General features: G+C 33.8%; 1 protein-coding gene across 3 annotated transcripts in view; it reads right to left on the reverse strand.

Moving 5' to 3' along the window:
- The window catches only part of LOC105320628 (SCY1-like protein 2), a 37600-nt gene extending 21604 nt beyond the window's left edge, over positions 1-15996 (reverse strand). For all 3 annotated transcript variants that reach the window (XM_034455598.2, XM_034455597.2, XM_034455596.2), the window contains exon 1: positions 15241-15996. In XM_034455598.2, coding sequence (XP_034311489.2) covers positions 15241-15390 — 150 coding nt within the window. In that variant the 5' untranslated portion in view covers positions 15391-15996. The remainder of the gene's footprint in view (positions 1-15240) is intronic.
- Between the last annotated feature and the right edge of the window lie 5601 nt (positions 15997-21597).

Consider the following 21597-nt stretch of genomic DNA (forward strand, 5'->3'; position numbering starts at 1 on the left):
TGTTCTTTTGCAGATTAACTGTACATATATCAGAGGTGTGCATATTGCTAGGATTTTGATTTCTGATAATTTATGAAAAAAATACCAGCTTTTGAACTTAGTCATTTTTTGCAAAATATTGGATATTGGGTACCCTCATTGTACGGGAAACTCCTCCTACAGTTTTCATTTATTATTTGTCATTGATGCTAGTTTTGACATGTCTTTAAACCAATCGAAGAATGTGATATAATCTGAGCTCCAGTCATTACTGAGTAAGCATGCTCCTGTAGACAGTAAACATCATGTTTGGTCCTTTAGCAGATAAAAACTGGTATAACCAATCATATAACAGTCTTACTTCGGGGACTTCATGTTTATTGATCAGCCATTGACGAACATTAAAAGACAAATAGCAGAATCTCTCTCACTCAGACGCCCATAACAGCAAAGTACCAACTTGTCCTTAATTTCTACAGATCCAAATTGTCCTTAATTTCTACAGATCCAAAGCTTTTAACCCATTTAACTAGATGCGCTTATTTGTCTAGCGTTTACAAAAATTTAACAATTTACCTAATACTTTAAAAGTCATGTCATAGAATACAACGACTATTGGTAACTGTGTCACCGAAAGAGGAACTAAATTGTTCTAGATGACAGATCGTGGATGACATTGTAAAAGTTGACACGATAATTGTTCACAAGTGTGCTTGGAGCTAAGCTCTTCCCATTTCTATAGGTTTTTTTTTGGTTTCGTTAAAATAATTTAAACTATTAGGACCATTTACAAAGCTAAGAGAAGCAAAACAATATGAACACTCGAAATGTATCAACATCTGTTTTTTAAACCTATTATGACATAACAGTAAAACATGAATGTGCGTTTCCAGGCTCTGTTATTAAAACTAACATGGATATTACCTTAGTACGAATGGTCGATATTGAAAATAAATGAGTCTTAGAAAAATGTTATGTTTATTTAAATTAAGACTGTTCAAACCTCCTTTAAAAATAGAGTTCTGTGTTTTTATTGAATTTTAAGGGTTTTTACTCATTAAATATATATATAACCAAAATATATGTATATAAAAATAAATAATGTTAATGAGTTAATGATTATTGTTAATGATTAGTAGTTATTAATGAGGAGAGAAAAATCAAAGACTTATGAGCATATTGTTAGCCTACACTTTCACATACTAGATGGTTAACCATCAGATCTACTATATAATTTGAGATATGGTTATTGTAGCCATAAACTATAGTAAATAAAAATTACCAGAAATTTTATTGAATATATTCATATATCTTTATACAATGCCCTCTTTTTCAAGAAATTTAATATAGTCTAACGATGATATGGCAATGGACATCGTTAACTCGCCCTGAAATATTTGCATTAAATCATCTTTAAGTTAGGGTTTCGTTATCAAAATCGATTCAAACATCTCTTCTGTATATATGAAACACCTTTGCAATTACATGTACTAGTATGTGATTCCAAAACACACATAAATTCTAAAATAATACATTGTTCATAGCATGCAAACGGATCAAATTCGTAAATGTTGCTATGATTGTTGATCATTTTTTTCTTGAAGAGCACCAGAAGAGAAAAGAACTCCAGTGAAGTATCATCCTCAAATGCTCTCTATTAAACTAGTATTTATTCTTTGTGAGAGGTTTTATTAAGTACACGTTTATCCCTCCATTGTGAGTTTCATGTCCCCCTTAGGGAGTTGTCACTCAGCTCGCCATACCAGTACTACTATATGTCTATCAAAGTCTCGTGACATTATCATTTTTCTATCGTGTGGCCACAAATTATCCAATTTCAATCTCCTGAAACCATTACCGCGCCAGGAATAGCATAAAGAAAGAAAATTACACCAAACAAAAAACATATATAGTTTAGCTGTGGCCTTTAGATTGGACCTAATCAAATTTGTTGGTGCGATGATCTCTAGCCAAAGTCAACAGTGCTGGGACTGCCTGAGCGATATCCAACCGGCAGTGTTTGGCGACTTCGCCGATTTTTCCATTTAACATCTCTTTAGGTCTTTATTCCCGGGGCAAATCATCTAGAGCTAATGAGAAGGACATTTTCTCCAGAGATTGAACGACTTCCGAAAAAGAGATACATGGAATCGTCTTGCTTGTCACTGCGATTATTTCTTTGCCATCATTACGGATTGGGGTATTAAAGAAATGAAAAGTCTCCTTAGCTTCAGAGACCAGCGCTAAACGCAATCGTTATGGAATGAATAATTAGTTGTTATATATTCGTGGTGTCTGAAGTTTTATCCGGAGTGATTTGGGGATGACATGATTTGGACATCGATCAGATTGGAGAGAAATAACCTTCCGGAGATGCTATCTTTCTGATCAATATCCGGGTCTCTGGTGCCAGCTTCTGACTCTACCCCTGATGTACAGGGAAAAAAGGGGATGAGTCCCGGAGAGCGTTCTTTGGCGAAAAAAATAGACCTAGATATCGGTCAACATAACAAAGACAAAACCGAATAACAGTCTCAATGTAATAACATTGAGGTAAACAGAAGAATTGATGGAGAGGACAGTTTGTTCTTAAATCATGATTGTTATTGTGCAATATGGTATAATGAGTAATTCGTACTTTAAATGGTTTTGATAAAAGATACCCTCCAGGCCCTTTATACTACACGTAAAATTACAGTGTTGTTTTCACGTACAAAATGTCAAAATACAAATCGAAAATCATAAATATCACATGGCAGACATTATTGATATCCTGTTTACCAGTATATATGATAAAGAATGACATTTATTGTCAATAATACCCAGACCTTGGATAAACCTTGTTTGGAAATTCAAGTTTTGCTTCTGTGAAAAAGGTCGACACAGAATAATGGGTTTTAATGAGCAGAGACGAGTTTCTTATTTCTCTATAACATATGAAGTTACCAATGTATGGTTCACGCAAATGTCGATAGTTCTTGGGCACTACCGGTTGACTTTTATAGAGATTGTCAATAGAAAACAGAGAAATTAAGTGAGTAGTTACCGTTTGACAGACACTGCAGTTTGTTTTAGCAATGATTGGACATTAACAGAGAGCAATAACGATGAGCAGAGTTTTCACAAAATTATCAATGTAAACGCAAGGTAACCATGGACAATTGCTGCCAAAATAATAAAAAAGATGACCAAGTGGACCAATACCACCCGATTTGGAGAAATAAATAAAATTGATGGCGTCATGAAAACAACAAAAACAAACAAACACACAGCTCGTTAACCATGTCATTGAAAATCTCTTGATAACAGAAATCGAGCGTTTTAACCCTACATCATTCTGAACAGACACTATATTTTTGTTTATTTCAGATGAAACATCTCAAAATAGTAAAATTATAACCATTCGGTGTCTTACAACCAACATACTACCGAAAGAAAATGATACAAGATTCATTTCATTTCAATAAATTTTAGAAATATTTTTCAAAAAACTCCCCAAAATACATGTAATTGGTCATTCTATCTACTTTGATTCCATAATATTAATCAACGCCCAAATTTATTGAAATATTTCATTAACTTTGGAGAGTTTCGATAACAGATGAGACGTAAGTGTACTTTTTCAAATCTAGATTTAAAAACCTCATATGTGAAATTTTGAAGGAGCTTCAATATCTAATTCTTTTCAATAATAACTACTTTTGATCTTCAAATAGGGCTAAAATCACACCATATTTGATGAAGGAAAACGCAAACAAAAGCACACCAAATAATGGTATAAATCAACAACAGAAATATATAATCATAAAATGAAGTTATTTTGCCATGATAAGACAGCCCAGGCGTTCCATACAGACCTTAGTGTTGTGTCATTTCTTACAGATACAGTAACCAGATAATATAAAATAATACATGATGTATTTTGGTTTGGGTTTTTTTTTGTATGCCCATAAAGAAATTATTTTTATTTACTTTGAATATTTCTAACTTTGAAAGCAGACCGACTCTTTAAAAGAAAGTTTATAAATTTCTAAAATTATCAGTTTGTATTGAAATTTATTACGGGCCGCCAGGAGGCGGTCCGTTGTTTGATACACATTTAAATATTGTAACTGCGTTTCTGCGGGATAGTTTTTTTTAAATGAATTAATATTATGCTCATTTTTATCAATTAAAAGTAAATTTGCATGTAGAAATATGTTTTGTGCCTTTTAAAAAATATTATATATTTTTTGTTTTACTTGTAAATGAAAAGTTGGTTATAAACTGTCGTGATAGACGCGTTTTTATCGAGACTATAATATATTCGAAAATTTTCCGTTGTATCGGGATCGGTATACGATACAGATATACGAGACCTGAAATACTATAGACCTGAATGACATGAAATTTTGTATAAATGATGTATTTATTTTTATGTGCTGCGTCAAATAAAATGACTTTTTGTGTGAATTTATTATATTGCCATGTGCTTTGTGGTAGAAAATTATCATGAAATGACATCCATATCAATTATTTACGCAAAAATATGAAATTTTGAATGGACCTGAAAATTAGAGCTAACCTAATTTATTTTCAATTCTTTTGAAATAAATATCTTCATAAACTGTAGTGTAGATAAGATTTATAATTCCATTTAGGAAAAAAATTATCCGACTTATTTTTTACCTTTGAAATTGTGCAGATTCTACCGGATGAGCACGATCTTACATGTACCTTAATTATATTAATCCATTTCTATTTTAGTATGTGGTCTCTTGAAATTATATAAACTAATGCATTAAGTTTTAATTCAATACAATGCAACAAAAAATCAAGATGGTTTGAAATATATAATTTCCAAGAGAAAAATGATGAATTGAACTTTGTATGAACATAATGTAAAAATCAATGTGTTCTCCATTACTTCATACTATAGCAATGATCATACAATTACCGTACGCGTTAAAAATGCTTACAGTAACGAACTCCATTCTTAATGATAATAGAAAAATGTTAAAATTCAAAACGTGTTCCTGAAAATAAAATATAAAAATTAAAATCTACCGTTAAAATTAGTACAACCAACTCGTTATTTTCTTTTTTGTGGTGTGTTTTTTTTTTTATGCAAACAAACAATGATGATTCATACAACAATTATATTTTTGAGGCCCATTTGACGCTTGCGTCAATATGATTTCTTGTTTGATACTGTGAAAGTAAAACAAATCGGACGATGCAGCTTTAACAAAGACTTGGTCGCAAAATAAAGTCGCTACGAGCAAGTTTATCACTGGTCAAACGTGAAATCAAAGTCGTCGCGAATCAGAGCAGGTTTACAGCTTTGCTTGTCTAGGATGCAAATTTTGATGTGGCATTTGCAAGTTCATTAATTGCACGGAATTCATTGTTGTTCAAAGTCTGTATATCATCATGTTCCGTCTAAAGTATACAATGTATATACCATTACGCCGAGGCAATGCTGATTATGCATGTCAACATACCTTTTCAATAACACTTCCGATTCCCAATTCTTACTAAAACTTTTTCCGCAACACCAAATGTGGGGTTATGCAAGATGATACAAAGAATATTATTGCAATTTATAGGAAACGAGTTAATATGTTTTAATGTATAATACTAAGAGTGGTAAATAAAATACAGTCATCAGAATTAATTAAGAACCTTTAATTAGTTGTATCAGTTGTACAGTATGTTAACCTTTAGTTTTATATATTGTACGGTATGATAACCTCTAGTTTTAGAAACTGTAAAGTATTACAACCTCTAGTTTTATATATTATACATTATGATAACCTCTAGTTTTATATATTGTACAGTATGACAACCATTAGATGTATCAGTTGTACAGCATGATAACCTCTAGTTTTATCAATTATACAGCATGATAACCTCTAGTTTTATATATTGTACAGTATGATAACCTCTAGGTTTATATATATTGTACAGTATGATAACCTCTAGTTTTATATACATGTATAGTACAGTATGATAACCCCTAGTTTTATATATTGTACATTATGATAACCTCTAGTTTTATATATTGTACAGTATGATAACCTTTAGTTGTATCAGTTGTACAGTATGATAACCTTTAGTTTTATATATTGTACAGTATGATAACCTCTAGTTTTATCAATTGTACAGTATGACAACCTTTAGTTTTATATATTGTACAGTATGATAACCTCTAGTTTTATATATTGTACAGTATGATAACCCGTAGTTGTATCAGTTGTACAGTATGATAACCTCTAGTTTTATCAATTGTACAGTATCACAACCTTTAGTTTTATATATTGTACAGTATGATAACCTCTAGTTTTATATATTGTACAGTATGATAACCCGTAGTTGTATCAGTTGTACATTATGATAACCTCTAGTTTTATATATTGTACAGTATGACAACCTTTAGTTTTATATATTGTACATTATGATAACCTCTAGTTTTATATATTGTACAGTATGATAACCTCTAGTTTTATATATTGTACAGTATGATAACCTCTAGTTTTATATATTGTACAGTATGATAACCTTTAGTTTAATATATTGTACAGTATGATAACCTTTAGTTTAATATATTGTACAGTATGATAACCCGTAGTTGTATCAGTTGTACAGTATGATTACCTCTAGTTTTATCAATTGTACAGTATGACAACCTTTAGTTTTATATATTGTACAGTATGATAACCTCTAGTTTTATATATTGTACAATATGTTAATCTTTTGTATATCAATTGTACAGTATGTTAACCTTTAGTTTTATCAATTGTACAGTATGTTAACTTTAGGTTTTATCAATCGTTCAGTATGTTAATTTTAAGTTTTATCAATTGTACAGTATGTTAACCTTTAGTTTTTTTAAATTGTACAGTATGTTAACCTTTAGTTTTTTCTATTGTACATTATGTTAACCTTTAGTTTTATCATATCTGCAGTATGATGAACTTTAGTTGTATCCAATGTACAGTATGTTGACCTCTAGTTTTATTAATAGTACAGTATGTTAACCTTTAGTAATTTTAATTGTTTAGTATGTTAACCTTTAGTTTTATTTATTGTACAGTATGTTAACCTTTAGTTTTATTTATTGTACAGTATATCAACCTTTAGTTTTATTTATTGTACAGTGTATCAACCTTTAGTTTTATTTATTGTACAGTGTATCAACCTTTAGTTTTATTTATTGTACAGTATGTTAACCTTTAGTTTTATTAGATAGTCGTACTCCGAATAAGTTCCGGTTGATAAAGGAAAATAAATCGAATAGTTAGGATTTTTTCGGAATAAACTTAATTTTTTGAAACCAGCTGTCAAACATATTGATGAAGTCAATTTGTGAGGCTTGCTACCAGTGCCACCATAGCGAAACTTAAGTTTTGTTTTTTGTTTGTTTTTGTTTTGAGGGAGGGGGATTACACACTATCTAATATGATAAAAGCTAAGACAGGTGTCATTTTTCTCCTCTTCTTTTGTTGTCACATATATATAAGGATTTTGGACAATAGAATTGAAACATTCCATAATTTTTTAACATTTACATACTCATTTCTCATAAAATAAATGGATTTTCGCTGAATGTATTTCCTGGACGACACAATTGATGGCAACATCAATAATATCTTGTTAATATAGATTTATGTGGGACCAAAGAGTAATGTGAATATATTCCAGTATATAGTAGCAAGTAAAGTGATCCCCGTAGAGATTCTCTCTTCATTTACTAATGAATGAAGTAATCATAAATGAACGTTCCAGCAAATGACAGGGCACAGATCAGGGGTACTAATATCCTCGGCAATTCTCGACCGTATGTAGACATTTTCTGTGGGTATTTATTAAGTTTTGAGATAACGTCAATGCTTACACTTTACCTCCAATAAATAATACTTTTAACATTAAATTGTGTTATTAATTAACTTTTGTGTTTAAGGCTATATTTTATCAAATATAAATAAGAATAAGTACATGCCATTGTAGACATCAATGAAAGAAAAAAACCCTAAGACTTTCAACACTAAGGGTTTTATTTTTGGTGGTCCGTTATATTGAAAGGCAGCTCAGTAACCTGACACGTTATGATATATTCAGATCTTCGAGCTGTAATTGAACGTGTGAATGAACCTTTATTAGTCACCTATGTTCATGTTTTAATATAACTATTTTATTGTTATGTGTAAATGTCGCAAACTTAGAGCTCTATTCACAGGTCTACTGTTTGGCCCCACACTAAAAATACGACGTATAGGCTTGTCCTAAATAAATTAATTTCCTTTACGATGTTATTTGATTTAAATTTTAGGCGATTTAACCTTTTAACATCTTGGGAAAGTGTGCATATTCTTTAAAGGGACTTGGACACGATTTGAGCTCAACATTTTCAAAATTTTTATTTTAAATTTTTATGTCTAGAATTGTTAATATAGATGTTTTCAATGCTTTGACAAAATTTGAAAGTCAAATATCGAGTTACAAGCGAGTTACAAAGGTAAGAATTCTTTGTTTTGTAAACAAAGCTCGAGTCCTGTTAATGTTTACATATTTGTTGTATTGGTCAAAGTTTCAATCTAAAGTTGCTGTTTGTTGTATGAACCCACTGAATCAGTCTATCTTGTTTCCACAAGTTACTTTGATAAAGAAATAGCATTTTTTTTTACTTTACAGTATTTATAAACAAATATAAGACTCGTGCTTTGTTTACATAACAACGACTTCTTTCCTTCATATCTCGCTTGTAACATGACTTCTAACATCCAAATTTTGGTGAATCATTCAAAATACAAAAGTAAACTATGTTATACATAGAAATCAAAAATAATTTTTTTTATCTGAAATCGTGTCCAGGTCCCTTTAACCCTTTTTTAGTGAAATTGAGTATTAATCTTCTTGACTGATATCGGAGTACTCGTACTTTGTCCTCCATAAATCTTTTGTTTCATGTTTGTACATGTATATATTTGCATGGTCATGTTATCTACACTTCCTTTCCTTTTCCCCTTTTTTCTTTTTTTTTTTGTGTTCACGTCCTTCTCTGACGTCACTTTATTTATTATTTTATCATTATTATAATTTTTTCGGTAATATTTATATGTTTTGCACGTCATGTACCATCTTTGTATGGTTTGAGAGAATATATAAACTTGAATCTTCAAATTTGAACTTGTTTCTCCCCTGCTGCTGTTGCTCGTAATATTTTTATTGTAATAAGGTGAACAATCTGGATTTCACTTTGGTCAATCTATTCTTGTTTTATCACAATATGATATTCACAAATACAATGATTTAGGATATATCTACAATGTAAATTTATCACGCATCTTTCAAAATAGAAAGGTCTTAACAGGTTTATATTACGACTATGAGGTCTTTATACGAGGTGAATTAACATATCATTGCGTTTTAGATTAGTGCGCATCTGTGTATAATGAGATTCAAATAACGAACACATTTTGAGTTTATTTCGAATGCACTATTTGCAAAATCGTGTAATTTCTCCAAATTCCATGCAGTGAATCTTGAATGAATAAACACCTCCTACCATAACTTAAAAGCCTTCAAAAAGGGTTGTTCAATATAAGTTTAAAATCTACCAATTACAATGTTTCTTTGATTCAAAACACTCATTTTCTCACAAAACATTTCAATCTCGAATTGTCTTCTATAATACTCTTTTCATAGAGTTATGTTTTCAAATGCATATCTTTTTCAATTAAAACATTAATGATGGCACAGAAGACTTGGTGGACAGTAATGAAATATGTCCGATCTGAGCCAAGACCTTAACAGTGTTGGTCTGTACTGACAGCAATATCGCCCAGCTGATACCTAAAGAATAATTGAAATGGAAGTTGATGAAACATCAAATTGTCCTCGAGGAGAATCAAACATTCGTACAACGCAGTTATTCGGGAAGAGATTCTTTAAGAAAATTCACGCGGCGCCTGTCCCTTATATTCAATAGTGAAGACTTGATTCAGTTACACAGGGAGAAATCAACTCATAAGCTGTACGGAATGATAGAATGCAAGACTTATGATAGTAGTTGTTTTCCTGTGCGAGTGGCAACAGGAAGAAGTCTGCAATGATTGACTTTAGAAATCTTACCCTTTGTTTGACTGGTGTATTGGTAACTCTAGAGAATGACAAAATAACGAGTTTTAATTGAGTCAAACGACCTCTATACAAACAAAGTCACCGCCTCTTACTGAAAACAATTCGTTGATGACGTAATAACTATACATCAGATCCTACATTGTGTATGTACACAATGGACCATTGATGCCGATTCCCTGTGTGGTTTAGATTTTACAACATTAACCGCCACCCCTTCCGTTCTGGGCCACATGTTTGGTATCAATCATTGGGACCGATTGATCATATTCCTCCAAACTCCCTGCTCGCTGGCATATAACGACATATTATACATCATCTAGGGATCTTTTGGTATCAGATTCCATATCTCACGTGTCAATCTGGTTATTAGGATCAGATAAGGGAGCCGTTATTAGCTACATGATGGCTTTATCGCAGAAGAAGTCGGATGTCCCACTCTCTGAGCATCCTTATGTAATATTTGTTTATATGTTTACAGGTTCCCTAGTCAACAACCGTTTTATGGCTCGTGGAATATGTAGCAATGTTATGGTGTACGATTTTTGTTCAACGTTGGCACGGGGAGCAGAATTTTGAGTCTTCAAACTCTTCAAATAAATTCACATCTTTCAGTTAATACTGTTAGTGAGAATTTGCAACAAACTAGAACAAACAATGATGTTTTAACTCATAAAAATAATTTCTTTTTTCATGAGAAACATTTTTAAGTTGTACTTTTGGTCTATAAATACATCGCATACACAGATGAAACAGTTCATTAACCAAAAACAACATTTCCCATCAGTTCTTACGCTGTATAACTTTGATGTTTAAGAATGTTATGTCAAAACGCATGAGCAATGTTTGCATCTTATACTACCGTTTTCTTCTAAGAAAGTAGGTGCAATAAAACGCATCAAAGACTTGAATATTCGAGAAAATGATAGGGCCAATAATTACAGAGCTTGAGCACGACAGACACGATGTCAACATCTTCATCAGTACAGTGGGGCCTGATTACCATTAATCAGTCATTATAACAATGTCTGCTATAATCAGAAACAAATCAGCAAACGAATGCTTTCTATTCATTTAGACAGATTCTTCAAACCAAAAATTAAAAGCTATAGAATAAAGCCTCCTGAAAGCAAATGGATTGAATTGATCACGAAATTCTTTCCAGACCGCCTTCTGATAATTAAATATGTGTTGTGAATTATCCGTCAAAAAATCAGATATTTTCGGACTTTTGTTTCAAGTTTTGCAAAAACACCGTGGGATAACTAAATGTAATCATGCGTCATGTCGCAAATCCTTTCACTTTCAACGGTGTAAATATAAATCAGACATCGATATAGCAACAGCCCGCATTTCCCACAAGAGATTTTTCTGTAGACATCACAACACCAAACAACCCTCGGTTGTTCCTTTCTCATGGTAATCCCGTTATGTTTAGTCATAAAGCATGGAAAAAAGAACTCACTGTTTTCAAATCAGCCATCGAGGGCAGCAGTCACAGAACAAGCGTTATGAAAATCTACAAATTATTTATTCATGAAACCCTTATCTGAACGAAATTACAGAAATGGCTCATAAATGCAGAATTCTAACAAATGCTAATGGCGTTGTCGACCAACTCTGAATAAGCGTACACAAGGAATGTGATGCTTGTTTTCAAACTCTTCCTTTGTCTTGTCAAAGTCTATATTCTGATCTTAAAACATTCACATTTAGATTGATGAATGGAGTAATTAGATATACGCCTACGCCTCTTCATGTCTTTCTACTGGTATATCTCTAGTTAAATGTAGATTTTAAAGACACTTGATATATAGCAATAGTCTTTGCGGCACGAATTCCACAAAGTAGCAGGCTTGAAAGAAACATATGGGTCTGATAGTATTTTTCTCTTTGATATCAGGTTAGCATTTAGTGTAAGTAGTCTAAAACAGTCTAGTATCATAGGCGATAAAACAACCTGGAAGAAGAGGTAACGTTAATCTGACAATATCTCACCACAAAGTAAACAATCTCATATACCACATCAATAAATGCTGGTAGCATGCTGTACGTTAATGGAACATGCATTCTTTTGATTCTTCACACGTAATGTTTTTGCAGTGTTGACATTGATTGTGTCTTCACAATAATCGACATTATTTCAAACCAATCTATAAATGCTTCAAGTCTGCTGGTTTTGTCTTCATGACATGGAATCCTCGTTTTTTGCGCCTCAGCGTGGAATTCTCGTATTAGGCAATATAACAGGTAAACACGGATCAAAGGGAACCATAACTTACTGTATTAGAAGTTCTTTTGACAGGGCTGATTTTGATTTCTAATTACATATAACGTATGAGCCAAAGCATTAACGTGATCTATTTGATTTATAAGGAGATGTTACAGCAAATGAAGTTTAAGAATTGGCCTCGGGATCAAGATCCCCATTAATTCCGCCTAATGGTGGTTAACCTCTGCCTTTATTCCCAACGCCGTTATTGGACAGGAAGCGGAAGGGTTTCCATTGTGGTCCTGACTGATTCATATCGCCCTTTAAGATCTCAAGAATGGCAAACGATATTTATTTCGAGCTGTGACATCGAGGCTATTTAAAGATGTCCGCCGCCAATATCACCTATGTATAGCTCAAAACTGACTGTTTTGCCTATCAGTGGTGTCAAGTCTGTAAAGCCGACTTGTAGGATGTATATGATGATGCGTCATCAAGAAGGGCAATTTTCTCTTTGAAAATTCCCCACAGGAATTTTTATTCTGTAACATAATGCTTGGTTATTCATTGTGTAGAAGATGATAATCACAAGTCCTCTAAACGAACAATCCTTTGATAGTATTATAATGTTTTCATAAGTGGTAGATTCTTCGATCTTTTGACACAATTTTTTGTATCGTAAAAAATAAAAAAAAGTCAATGCTATGATGTATGAGTTTCAGTGAGAAACGATAATATGCATATAACACTGGTCAATACTCTGCCAGGAATTAAGAAATCAGAAATCTCCCAGGCAAAATATATCAGCTGAGTACCAGTGGAATCAATACAGTGGTGGAGAACATAGCAGGTACCTTGTACGTGACTAATTATCATATTGAAAATTCATACACTGTCCAGCCTTAAATTAATTAATAACACATTTTCATCTGCCTTTGGCATTCTACTTTGTGTTCAATTCCGTTATTGCAAGAAATTGCTGTACAGTTGGAAATATGGTACAGAGGCTGTGTTACGTCATTTTTTTTTTCATTGAATAAACGATATTGTAATTTTTACAATTACTTGAAAACAAAATTCTTTATAAAAACGTTTAATTAAAATTTCCGCGTATTTTTTTTTTAATAAGTATAAATGTAGCATCACGTGGTACGCTGCCATTATATAAGTTACCAGAGCGGGCAATTTGAAGTTTCGTCAATTATTAGGACTGTCTGTTTTAAAATAATGTCCAGTATTCCAACCTTAACCAAACAGCTCTTTAAAGACAAACAGTTTGCGTGACTATTTCTCCCCTAGCTATCATCGCCGTCGACGAACCCCATTTAAAGTATATTCACAGAGATGCTGTGTAATTGAAAGCGTATTGGTCGCCCGCATGGAAGCGTTGTGATGGAGTCACAGAGGAAAACCCTCGGAATAATGCGCTTTTGGTAAGGGTATGATTAAGTTAAAACAGCGTGCAGAGGAAGTCGATTCTAATTCATCACCTTAGTCGCTAACTTAACGCCCATTTTTTTGTAATTCACAGGTGTCTTGTAAATATTTATTATTGTGTTAAGAAGAGCTTTGTCTTTTTTTTCAAAATCTTCATTTTTACATCTGTCTTCGTTACATTGGTTTTTAAGGTTGATGTCTATATAAAGAAACACATTAATGCAGGGATTATTTTTCAATAACAGGGAGTGGCTCGCTCTGTTCCTCACTGTAGATCATACGATAACTGATGGTGCGATTGATGTTATACTCATTGAAACTAGCAAAATATCTATGTCCGTCAAAAAAAATACACGTGTTTTTATTGTGGTTATCTAATCTTTAATAAATTCTTATTAGAGTAAGAACATTGTCCTATGGATACCCTTTACTGACAAGAACTATATTTGTGGAAAAGATTAATTAGTTAATGGAATCCAGTTAATATCCAACATACTACTGCTTTCTCTCATCCTTACTTCTTCAATGCGACAATCTAAGACGATTAAGGTACCATAAGGTTTATTTCACAACTCATCAGCTAATTGGGGACGGGGGTTTTGGAAAGGAACAGAGTATGGGGCAAAGTCTACAGGGTCAGCAGCATAAGTCTTGGCTCTCAAGGTTTAGTTCATTATTTCTGCAAGACTTGGTAATAGTTGAGCAATGGTATCAGATGCACTTGTCATATTTCCTGATATGGTTGGTAGCTAGGCCATACATCGATGATGCTTAGTTTATTTAATGGCCGAGACGGGAACCATTAAAAACCCGGAATGTGTGATCGAGATCGATAGACAGTGAAAAACGTTTTAATGTAATACGTATAGCGGCTTTGGTTTTTAGGGAGACGTTTTGACACTTGTGATTTTATTGTCAGTGAGGTCAACTGATAGATACCCTGATATATTTCTTTTTTCCATATTGTCATCAGCCGCTGATAAACAACAGTGATAAGGAAGAAAGTTGGTTGCCAGCATTTTGTTCATTACTTTTTTCCTTTAATGGAACAATATTATACATACAAAGAGTCTCGTAAATTAGAGAGAAAATATCCTCTTTTTCATATTCTAGCCTTGCTTTTGCAAAAAGAAATGCATTCACTAAACTACCAATAAACCATCTCCATTTTGCGCTTTATTGGTAATACTCAGAATCCAGAGTATAGATTGAATGCAGCCAGATAGATACAAAACAGTAGAGCGCAATTTTCAAAAACAAATTAATCAAGCCTCAAACAGTTAATCTTATATTACAGGAATAATGGTATTATCCAATAATCATTACGATATTAGTACTTACATTGTGTACTTCGGTACTATAACTTATTCGCTATAAATCTAGGAGGGACGACTACTTGTACATGCGACAATTAAGACTATTTGGTTAGTTTTTTGACAATAGACCGAGGACACCCTAGTTAACTAACTGTTTGATTTGATGGAGCCACTAACCTTTTCCTCCTCGATACTCTCCGCCTCGTGGATCCGCCACACGTTCTCCTGTCCACACACCCCCACCTGCTGACCCACGCGGTACAGTCGGTGGATCGGGTTCGAGTCCTCGGAACCCAGGGAACTTTTAATCAGTGAAAGCACTTCCATGTTGGTTGATCACAGTCCAAGGGCTGGGTTCACCAGTCGTAATCCCATCACAGGCCAGCGCAAGACGGGGCGCGCGGGCAAGATAATCCTTAGATATGGCGCTAAATTGTCACAAAGCATCAGTAAACATTGGGAGAGAAGAAGAATTAAAAAATCCTAAGAATGGTAAATGAGATTCGTGTCCAGTTGATGGGAACCTGACGTCTCTGTGACATGTTTGCTAATCAATGACAGTCAGGGGACAGTTAAGGGGGCCGATAGTCCGCCAGCACGAGGGGAGCTGTGTGAGACTCCGAACACAGAGACTTTCTGACTAACGGCCGGGATCACAATTCAGTAGTTAAATTTGTATCGAACGTTTAAACAGCAGGACCGGTAGTGTGGAAACATCCGCTGGTTCGCCATTATAAGCATATCACGACAAAACTGGCTATCGATTTCAAATGGTACACGCGGTGAGTACTATATCCCGCCAAATCTCGACCATCAGTCAGCGCGCCGGTGTTCTACTGAGCTCACATTGTCTCCCTGTCAGGCGCCATGTTTACTCTGACGTGAGTGGAGGTAGAATAGAGAGATGACAACCCGACCATCAGATTTCTGGACAGTCTATGTACATGTTCATACTGAATCAAGGCATCAGAACTAGCTCCAAGCATTCAACACAACACTCTTCTATTATTGTTGTTCTATAAAACAATGAAAGAAATTCCGCGCGCTTCCTCCCAATAAACTCCACAAGTTTCATAAATGTCACAAGAAAATTAACCTTTTTTTGTGAAAAAAGAAAAAAAAGACGGAAAAAAAATTTAACTGACATGATATTTTTCTGTTTACCAGAAAAATGTACTAGTTATTTATGAATACCTTCAAAGAAATGAGCATTTAGAAAGTTTTACTTTTATATGCAAATGATGCAAGGTGAGTATTTCAGAGAGTACTGGCGATCACAGATGGAAACGTTTCACTCATATAAAAAAAAGTCTGTCAATGTAGTTAAACAGTCCCGCTTCACAAGTTTAAATTATTAAAAATAAACCTTTTCTTTACGGAATTATCTTGATACTACTCGTGCTTTCTTAAAGAGGTTCTATCCTTGCAATGTAAAACCATTTTTTTGGGTAGCTTTGACAAAGGAATTGCATTACTACTAGGGACATTTGCCTTTGAATCAGGTTGATGCCTGATAAACAATGAACAACATTACGAGCCTCAGAACACATGGAATTCAACTATCAGTTTGTAAATTTTGGATTTCCCGGATGGCAGTAAATACAAAGTTTACAACTTGATAACAATCCTTGGATCTCTGAGAGATAAGAAGCAGTACTAGTATACATTAATCTGTCGAGCAATCGGAGAATCGTCATCTTCTACAACAAAAAAAAATCAATTGTAGTATGATGATCAGTGAAGACCTCCCTCTCTGCTGAGTAAGTATTTAATACCCAAAATACTCAGTACACCGATGAAGGTAATATGTAAAGTTATTGATTATTTTCCTTCTATACGATATTTTCCTCAATATAAAAACCACACTCTCTTTACCAAGTCTTAATTAACTACGGATTTTACGAAACTAATTATAATCTTATTAATACTCCTTACAGAGATGAGCGAGATGCATGTAATTTTATCCTCATGTGAAAAAGTTGTCAGAATGATGGCAACTCATTTTTCCTCAATATCTAACGAACAACTGATTTCTTAGACTTTTATAAGAAAATTTACTCAATCTATTATTAACATTCTCAGCAATAGTATAAATACTATTAATCGAAATTGCAGTTATGTTGTTGTTTAAACAATATTGTTTTTTTGGTGATTCACGCGGGACATAACGGCAGACATTGCAGAAAAAAATACATAAAAAATACATAACCGGCCGCGTTGGCGGCTTAGGTCATTTTTTCTACATTGGTCGCTACCTCCATAACACTCATGATGCATTTTATTGTTTTAATTTACACCTTTCTTTTAACAAATGAATGAATTCATCGTAAATGGAGGTAAAAGTAACTAAACACTAAACTATTGTTATTGTACTTATATCGGTACGTTTAGGAAAAGAAATAGCCAGTTAAATCGTCTAATATGGGAATTTGAGTTTGACATCATCATGATTATTTCGTTTAAACCGTGATTTTTGTCAAGTTGCTAAAGGTTTTGGTCGATTAATAAACTGGTTAGAACTGGTGTAGATTTCAGTTCTGTCAGTTTCTTTGGAGCTGTGAATTACTATCAATTTCCGCAAAGAAAATTTAGATAGAATCATACTTAGTGAATGTAAATATAACGTATATTTGTTGGTACTTTGATTGGCAGGAATTAAGTTCACGTGATGGACGTTCAAAATGGCGTCCATGTCGCTTTACAAAAACCAAACACGTCCCGTTTTAGAAATTTGAATACAGCAACGAGACGTCAACTCGCAAAAATGCAAATGTGAGCACGTTAAAATTCGAAATCGATAGAAACAATGTGACAGGCATTCCAATAACTCTTACATTTAGTATTTTATCGGGATTTAAACATGACATTAATGCGCCGGGTTGTTAGTTCCGACTTTTTCGCCATTAATCTTACACCGGAAGAGGCCAGACCTGGGACCGAGCCTCCTCGCCGTGTACTTGAGTTTCTGAGCACACACTCCGTGATTACGGCTGTGATTTACGGAAACGCAAGGACGCCGGAATTACAAGTAGCTGGAAAACACGCCGTGATACCGAGCTACTTCTATGAAAGCTTTACGAAACAGAGATCTGGATTCCAAAGATCAATTTATCAAAAAGAAAACGGTTCCATAGAGCAAGGTGATGAACGCGATTGTTCAAACAAGACTATGATTAATTTTACTTTTTGTATAATTTGGGGAATCAAACGTTTATTTTGAGGCGCGATAATGAAATGAAATTAAGAGCAGATAAAATGAAAAGAAAATGACGTTTGAGATTTTTTTACTGGACCTATTTAATTAAAGCCTTTAGTGGCACGGACTCTCTCTACAGTTGCTTGCGATCTTTATGATAAAACAATTTTTTGCTTCAAAAACAGTTGAATTGTCTCAAACAATGCAAAACGTCTTTCAGCGTGAATGAATAATACTGCAATGTTTACCACTAACCATAGAATATTAAAAGATTAAATAATAACAAGCTTAACTGTAAATATTTTTGGTCATGGTTGAGAGAGAGAGAGAGAGAGAGAGAGAGAGAGAGAGAGAGAGAGAGATTATTATTACATCAAAGCATATGTATTCAGAATAATTAGGTCAATTGTTTCACTTAGGGATGCTGTAAATGTTCTCATAAAATGAAGAAACACATGCTGAAGAGAAGATTAGGTCTAGGAATTCATAAGAGAAAGCTTTTATCAAAGACAGCCAGAAATTGGATAACAAATTAATGTAGAGATAAAACAACTTCTATGGGATCAGCTGCTGAAAATGTCGGGAAAAAACGTCCGGAAAAAACCTTTGCGAGGTCTGCAAGCATTGTCCCCTGAAAAAGAGATCACACGTAATCAATTAAACTCCTATCGAATAACGTACATGTTAAATAAGCCTACCTTTTGGTAAGAAAAATCAAATGCGCGGAGAGCTGGGGGGGGGGGGGGGGGGGGTAAACGTCTTTTTATTCAGGTTACAAAACCGTTAACTAGAGCGAATGCAGAACTACTTCTATAGTAGAAGAAATCATGTACATTTGTACGTCCTATATAGATGAAAACAATATTTTCAAAATATATATATAACTTGTGCATTAGGATCGGGGTCTGCTTGAACCTTTCTGATAATATCCTTACTCTTCTAGAATACCGTGGTGGACGTTACAATACATTGAATGCTAGCTTCAAGGATAATGTTATTTTATTGACGTCGGCTGAATGAAATATATATGTAATTTTATTTTAACTATTATATATAGTAATTCTCGCTTTTTCATACTGGGGAAGGGGTAAATAGTTAGAATTTAGTGACGAATATAAGTAATTGAAATAAAGGGAATTTTCTCAAAAGAACACATTGCAAGTCTGCAAAACATCAAACATAATTTTGAAAAAACGCTTAATCTGAAGTAGTTTACTAACAAAGCAAACAGACAGGATAGGAAAGATTAAGCAGGCTTGTAGCACAACTCGAGAAGACGGCCTCGGTAAACAAAGCATAAAACAATTCCAATACGGTCTGATTTATGTTACCCAAAACCTCCAACAACCCAACATCTACTTCAACATTGGTCCATTTTCCTGTATAAAAATTGTCTTGACTCTTGGATGGGGTCTTAAGCCATATTACCTGTCTTTTATTGTTAAATTGATTGGTTTTATTTCCTATTTTACAAAGAATTTATATTGACTCGTGAAATATAGGCCTGTCCACAGGAAATTGAAATCCACCCTTTTCAGGACCAGCAGAGTATGAGCCGCTCGTTCTGTTCGTGTATCGGGGATCGAGTTTCACCGGCTGTCAATAAACTGTAACAAGCGCTCTCTTCGGGCCCGATGCTGCTGGAATCGAGTATTTATCCGAGGATCAATCACATCTGAACAAACACAACCATCAGCGAATCCACCTTGATTTGTACATTTTCCTTTGTTACAACAACACAGGTATATGACCTCATTATAAACAGAGGTATTCCGAAAAACGTCTACGTCATACAATACTCTCCGGATTTACACTACGATAAAATCGAACGCGTCAGTCACGGAAATGGTCTGAACAGACTGAGTAGTAATTTTGCTGGAATTGGTCTTAGTCTATCTCGATGTTCTATTTTAGACCGAGGTGCGAGCTGGATTTCTCTGAGCTATATCGGCATCACTCTATTGACTGCCAAGGGTGGATTCGGGACCGCGCCCTCTTCATTAGGTCTATTTTAACATTATAGCGTATAGATTACAGGTAAAAGATACTCTGAGCCCGGTTACCTTGTCAAGCCAAGATATTTGTGACATCATGCCCGATGTTTCGTTAACTTTTATCCAGCGTTATTATTTAAATCAATACATGTTGGATGTTTGCTCATATTAAGAAATGTAATATACTCAGTCACAGCTTTACTCATTCCGCTTTTTGATAATTTGGATGATTCATTATTTACAAAGCTCTCCAAATTTGGTAACACCCAACCCACCCCTGAGAAAATGATTTCAATTTTCATTTCTGAAATATCATTGTTTAAGATATATTTTTAAAATTAAAAATAAAATGGAAAGTAAAAAGTCTACAATGTAGATACTACATAATCACGAGGTAATTTTTGTTGTTGCTGAAATAAACGTACACGTGCAACTCGAATAAACGTACACGTGCAACTCGAATAAACGTACACGTGCAACTCGAATAAACGTACACGTGCAACTCGAATAAACGTACACCTGGAACTCGAATAAACGTACACGTGCAACTCGAATAAACGTACACGTGCAACTCGAATAAACGTACACGTGCAACTCGAATAAACGTACACGTGCAACTCGAATAAACGTACATGTGCAACTCGAATAAACGTGCACGTGCAACTCGAATAAACGTACACGTGCAACTCGAATAAACATACACGTGCAACTCGAATAAACGTACACGTGCAACTCGAATAAACGTACACGTGCAACTCAAATAAACGTACACGTGCAACTCGAATAAACGTACACGTGCATTGGGTAGTTGTTCATTGTGAAGCATCTTTAAAATAATTGAATAATTTTTACTTTAAAAGAAATCAATATTTTGTAAAATATACTTTACAGGCCCTTTTAAGGATGTATGTTATTGCTCGTAATGATAAGGGAACACAAAAGGTTATAGTAGCTTTTAAAAATATGAACTGACTTTGAATATACTTTACAGGCCCTTTTAAGGATGTATGTTAAAGCTCGTTATGATAAGGGAACACAAAAGGTTATAGTAGCTTTTAAAAATATGAACTGACTTTGAATAATTTATTTAAGGCACATTTTGGGTTTTTTCGACGAAAAGCAATATTTCCAATACTGAAATGAGAAAAAGGACCTTCAAATCAAAACATCAAAAATGTATTTAAAAGTATGGATGATATAACCTAGCAATTATATAAGATAATGGTTCTACAAATAGAACCATAGCTGTTAATATCAATTTTTCTATCTTGTTGAAACATTTTAACCATTTCGGATGCAATTATTTTTCAATGAAATTTGATTTCAGCCTGCTGTAACAATTTT

The sequence above is a fragment of the Magallana gigas genome, chromosome 7, assembly GCF_963853765.1.
Source record: "Magallana gigas chromosome 7, xbMagGiga1.1, whole genome shotgun sequence".
Lineage (NCBI taxonomy): Eukaryota > Metazoa > Mollusca > Bivalvia > Ostreida > Ostreidae > Magallana > Magallana gigas.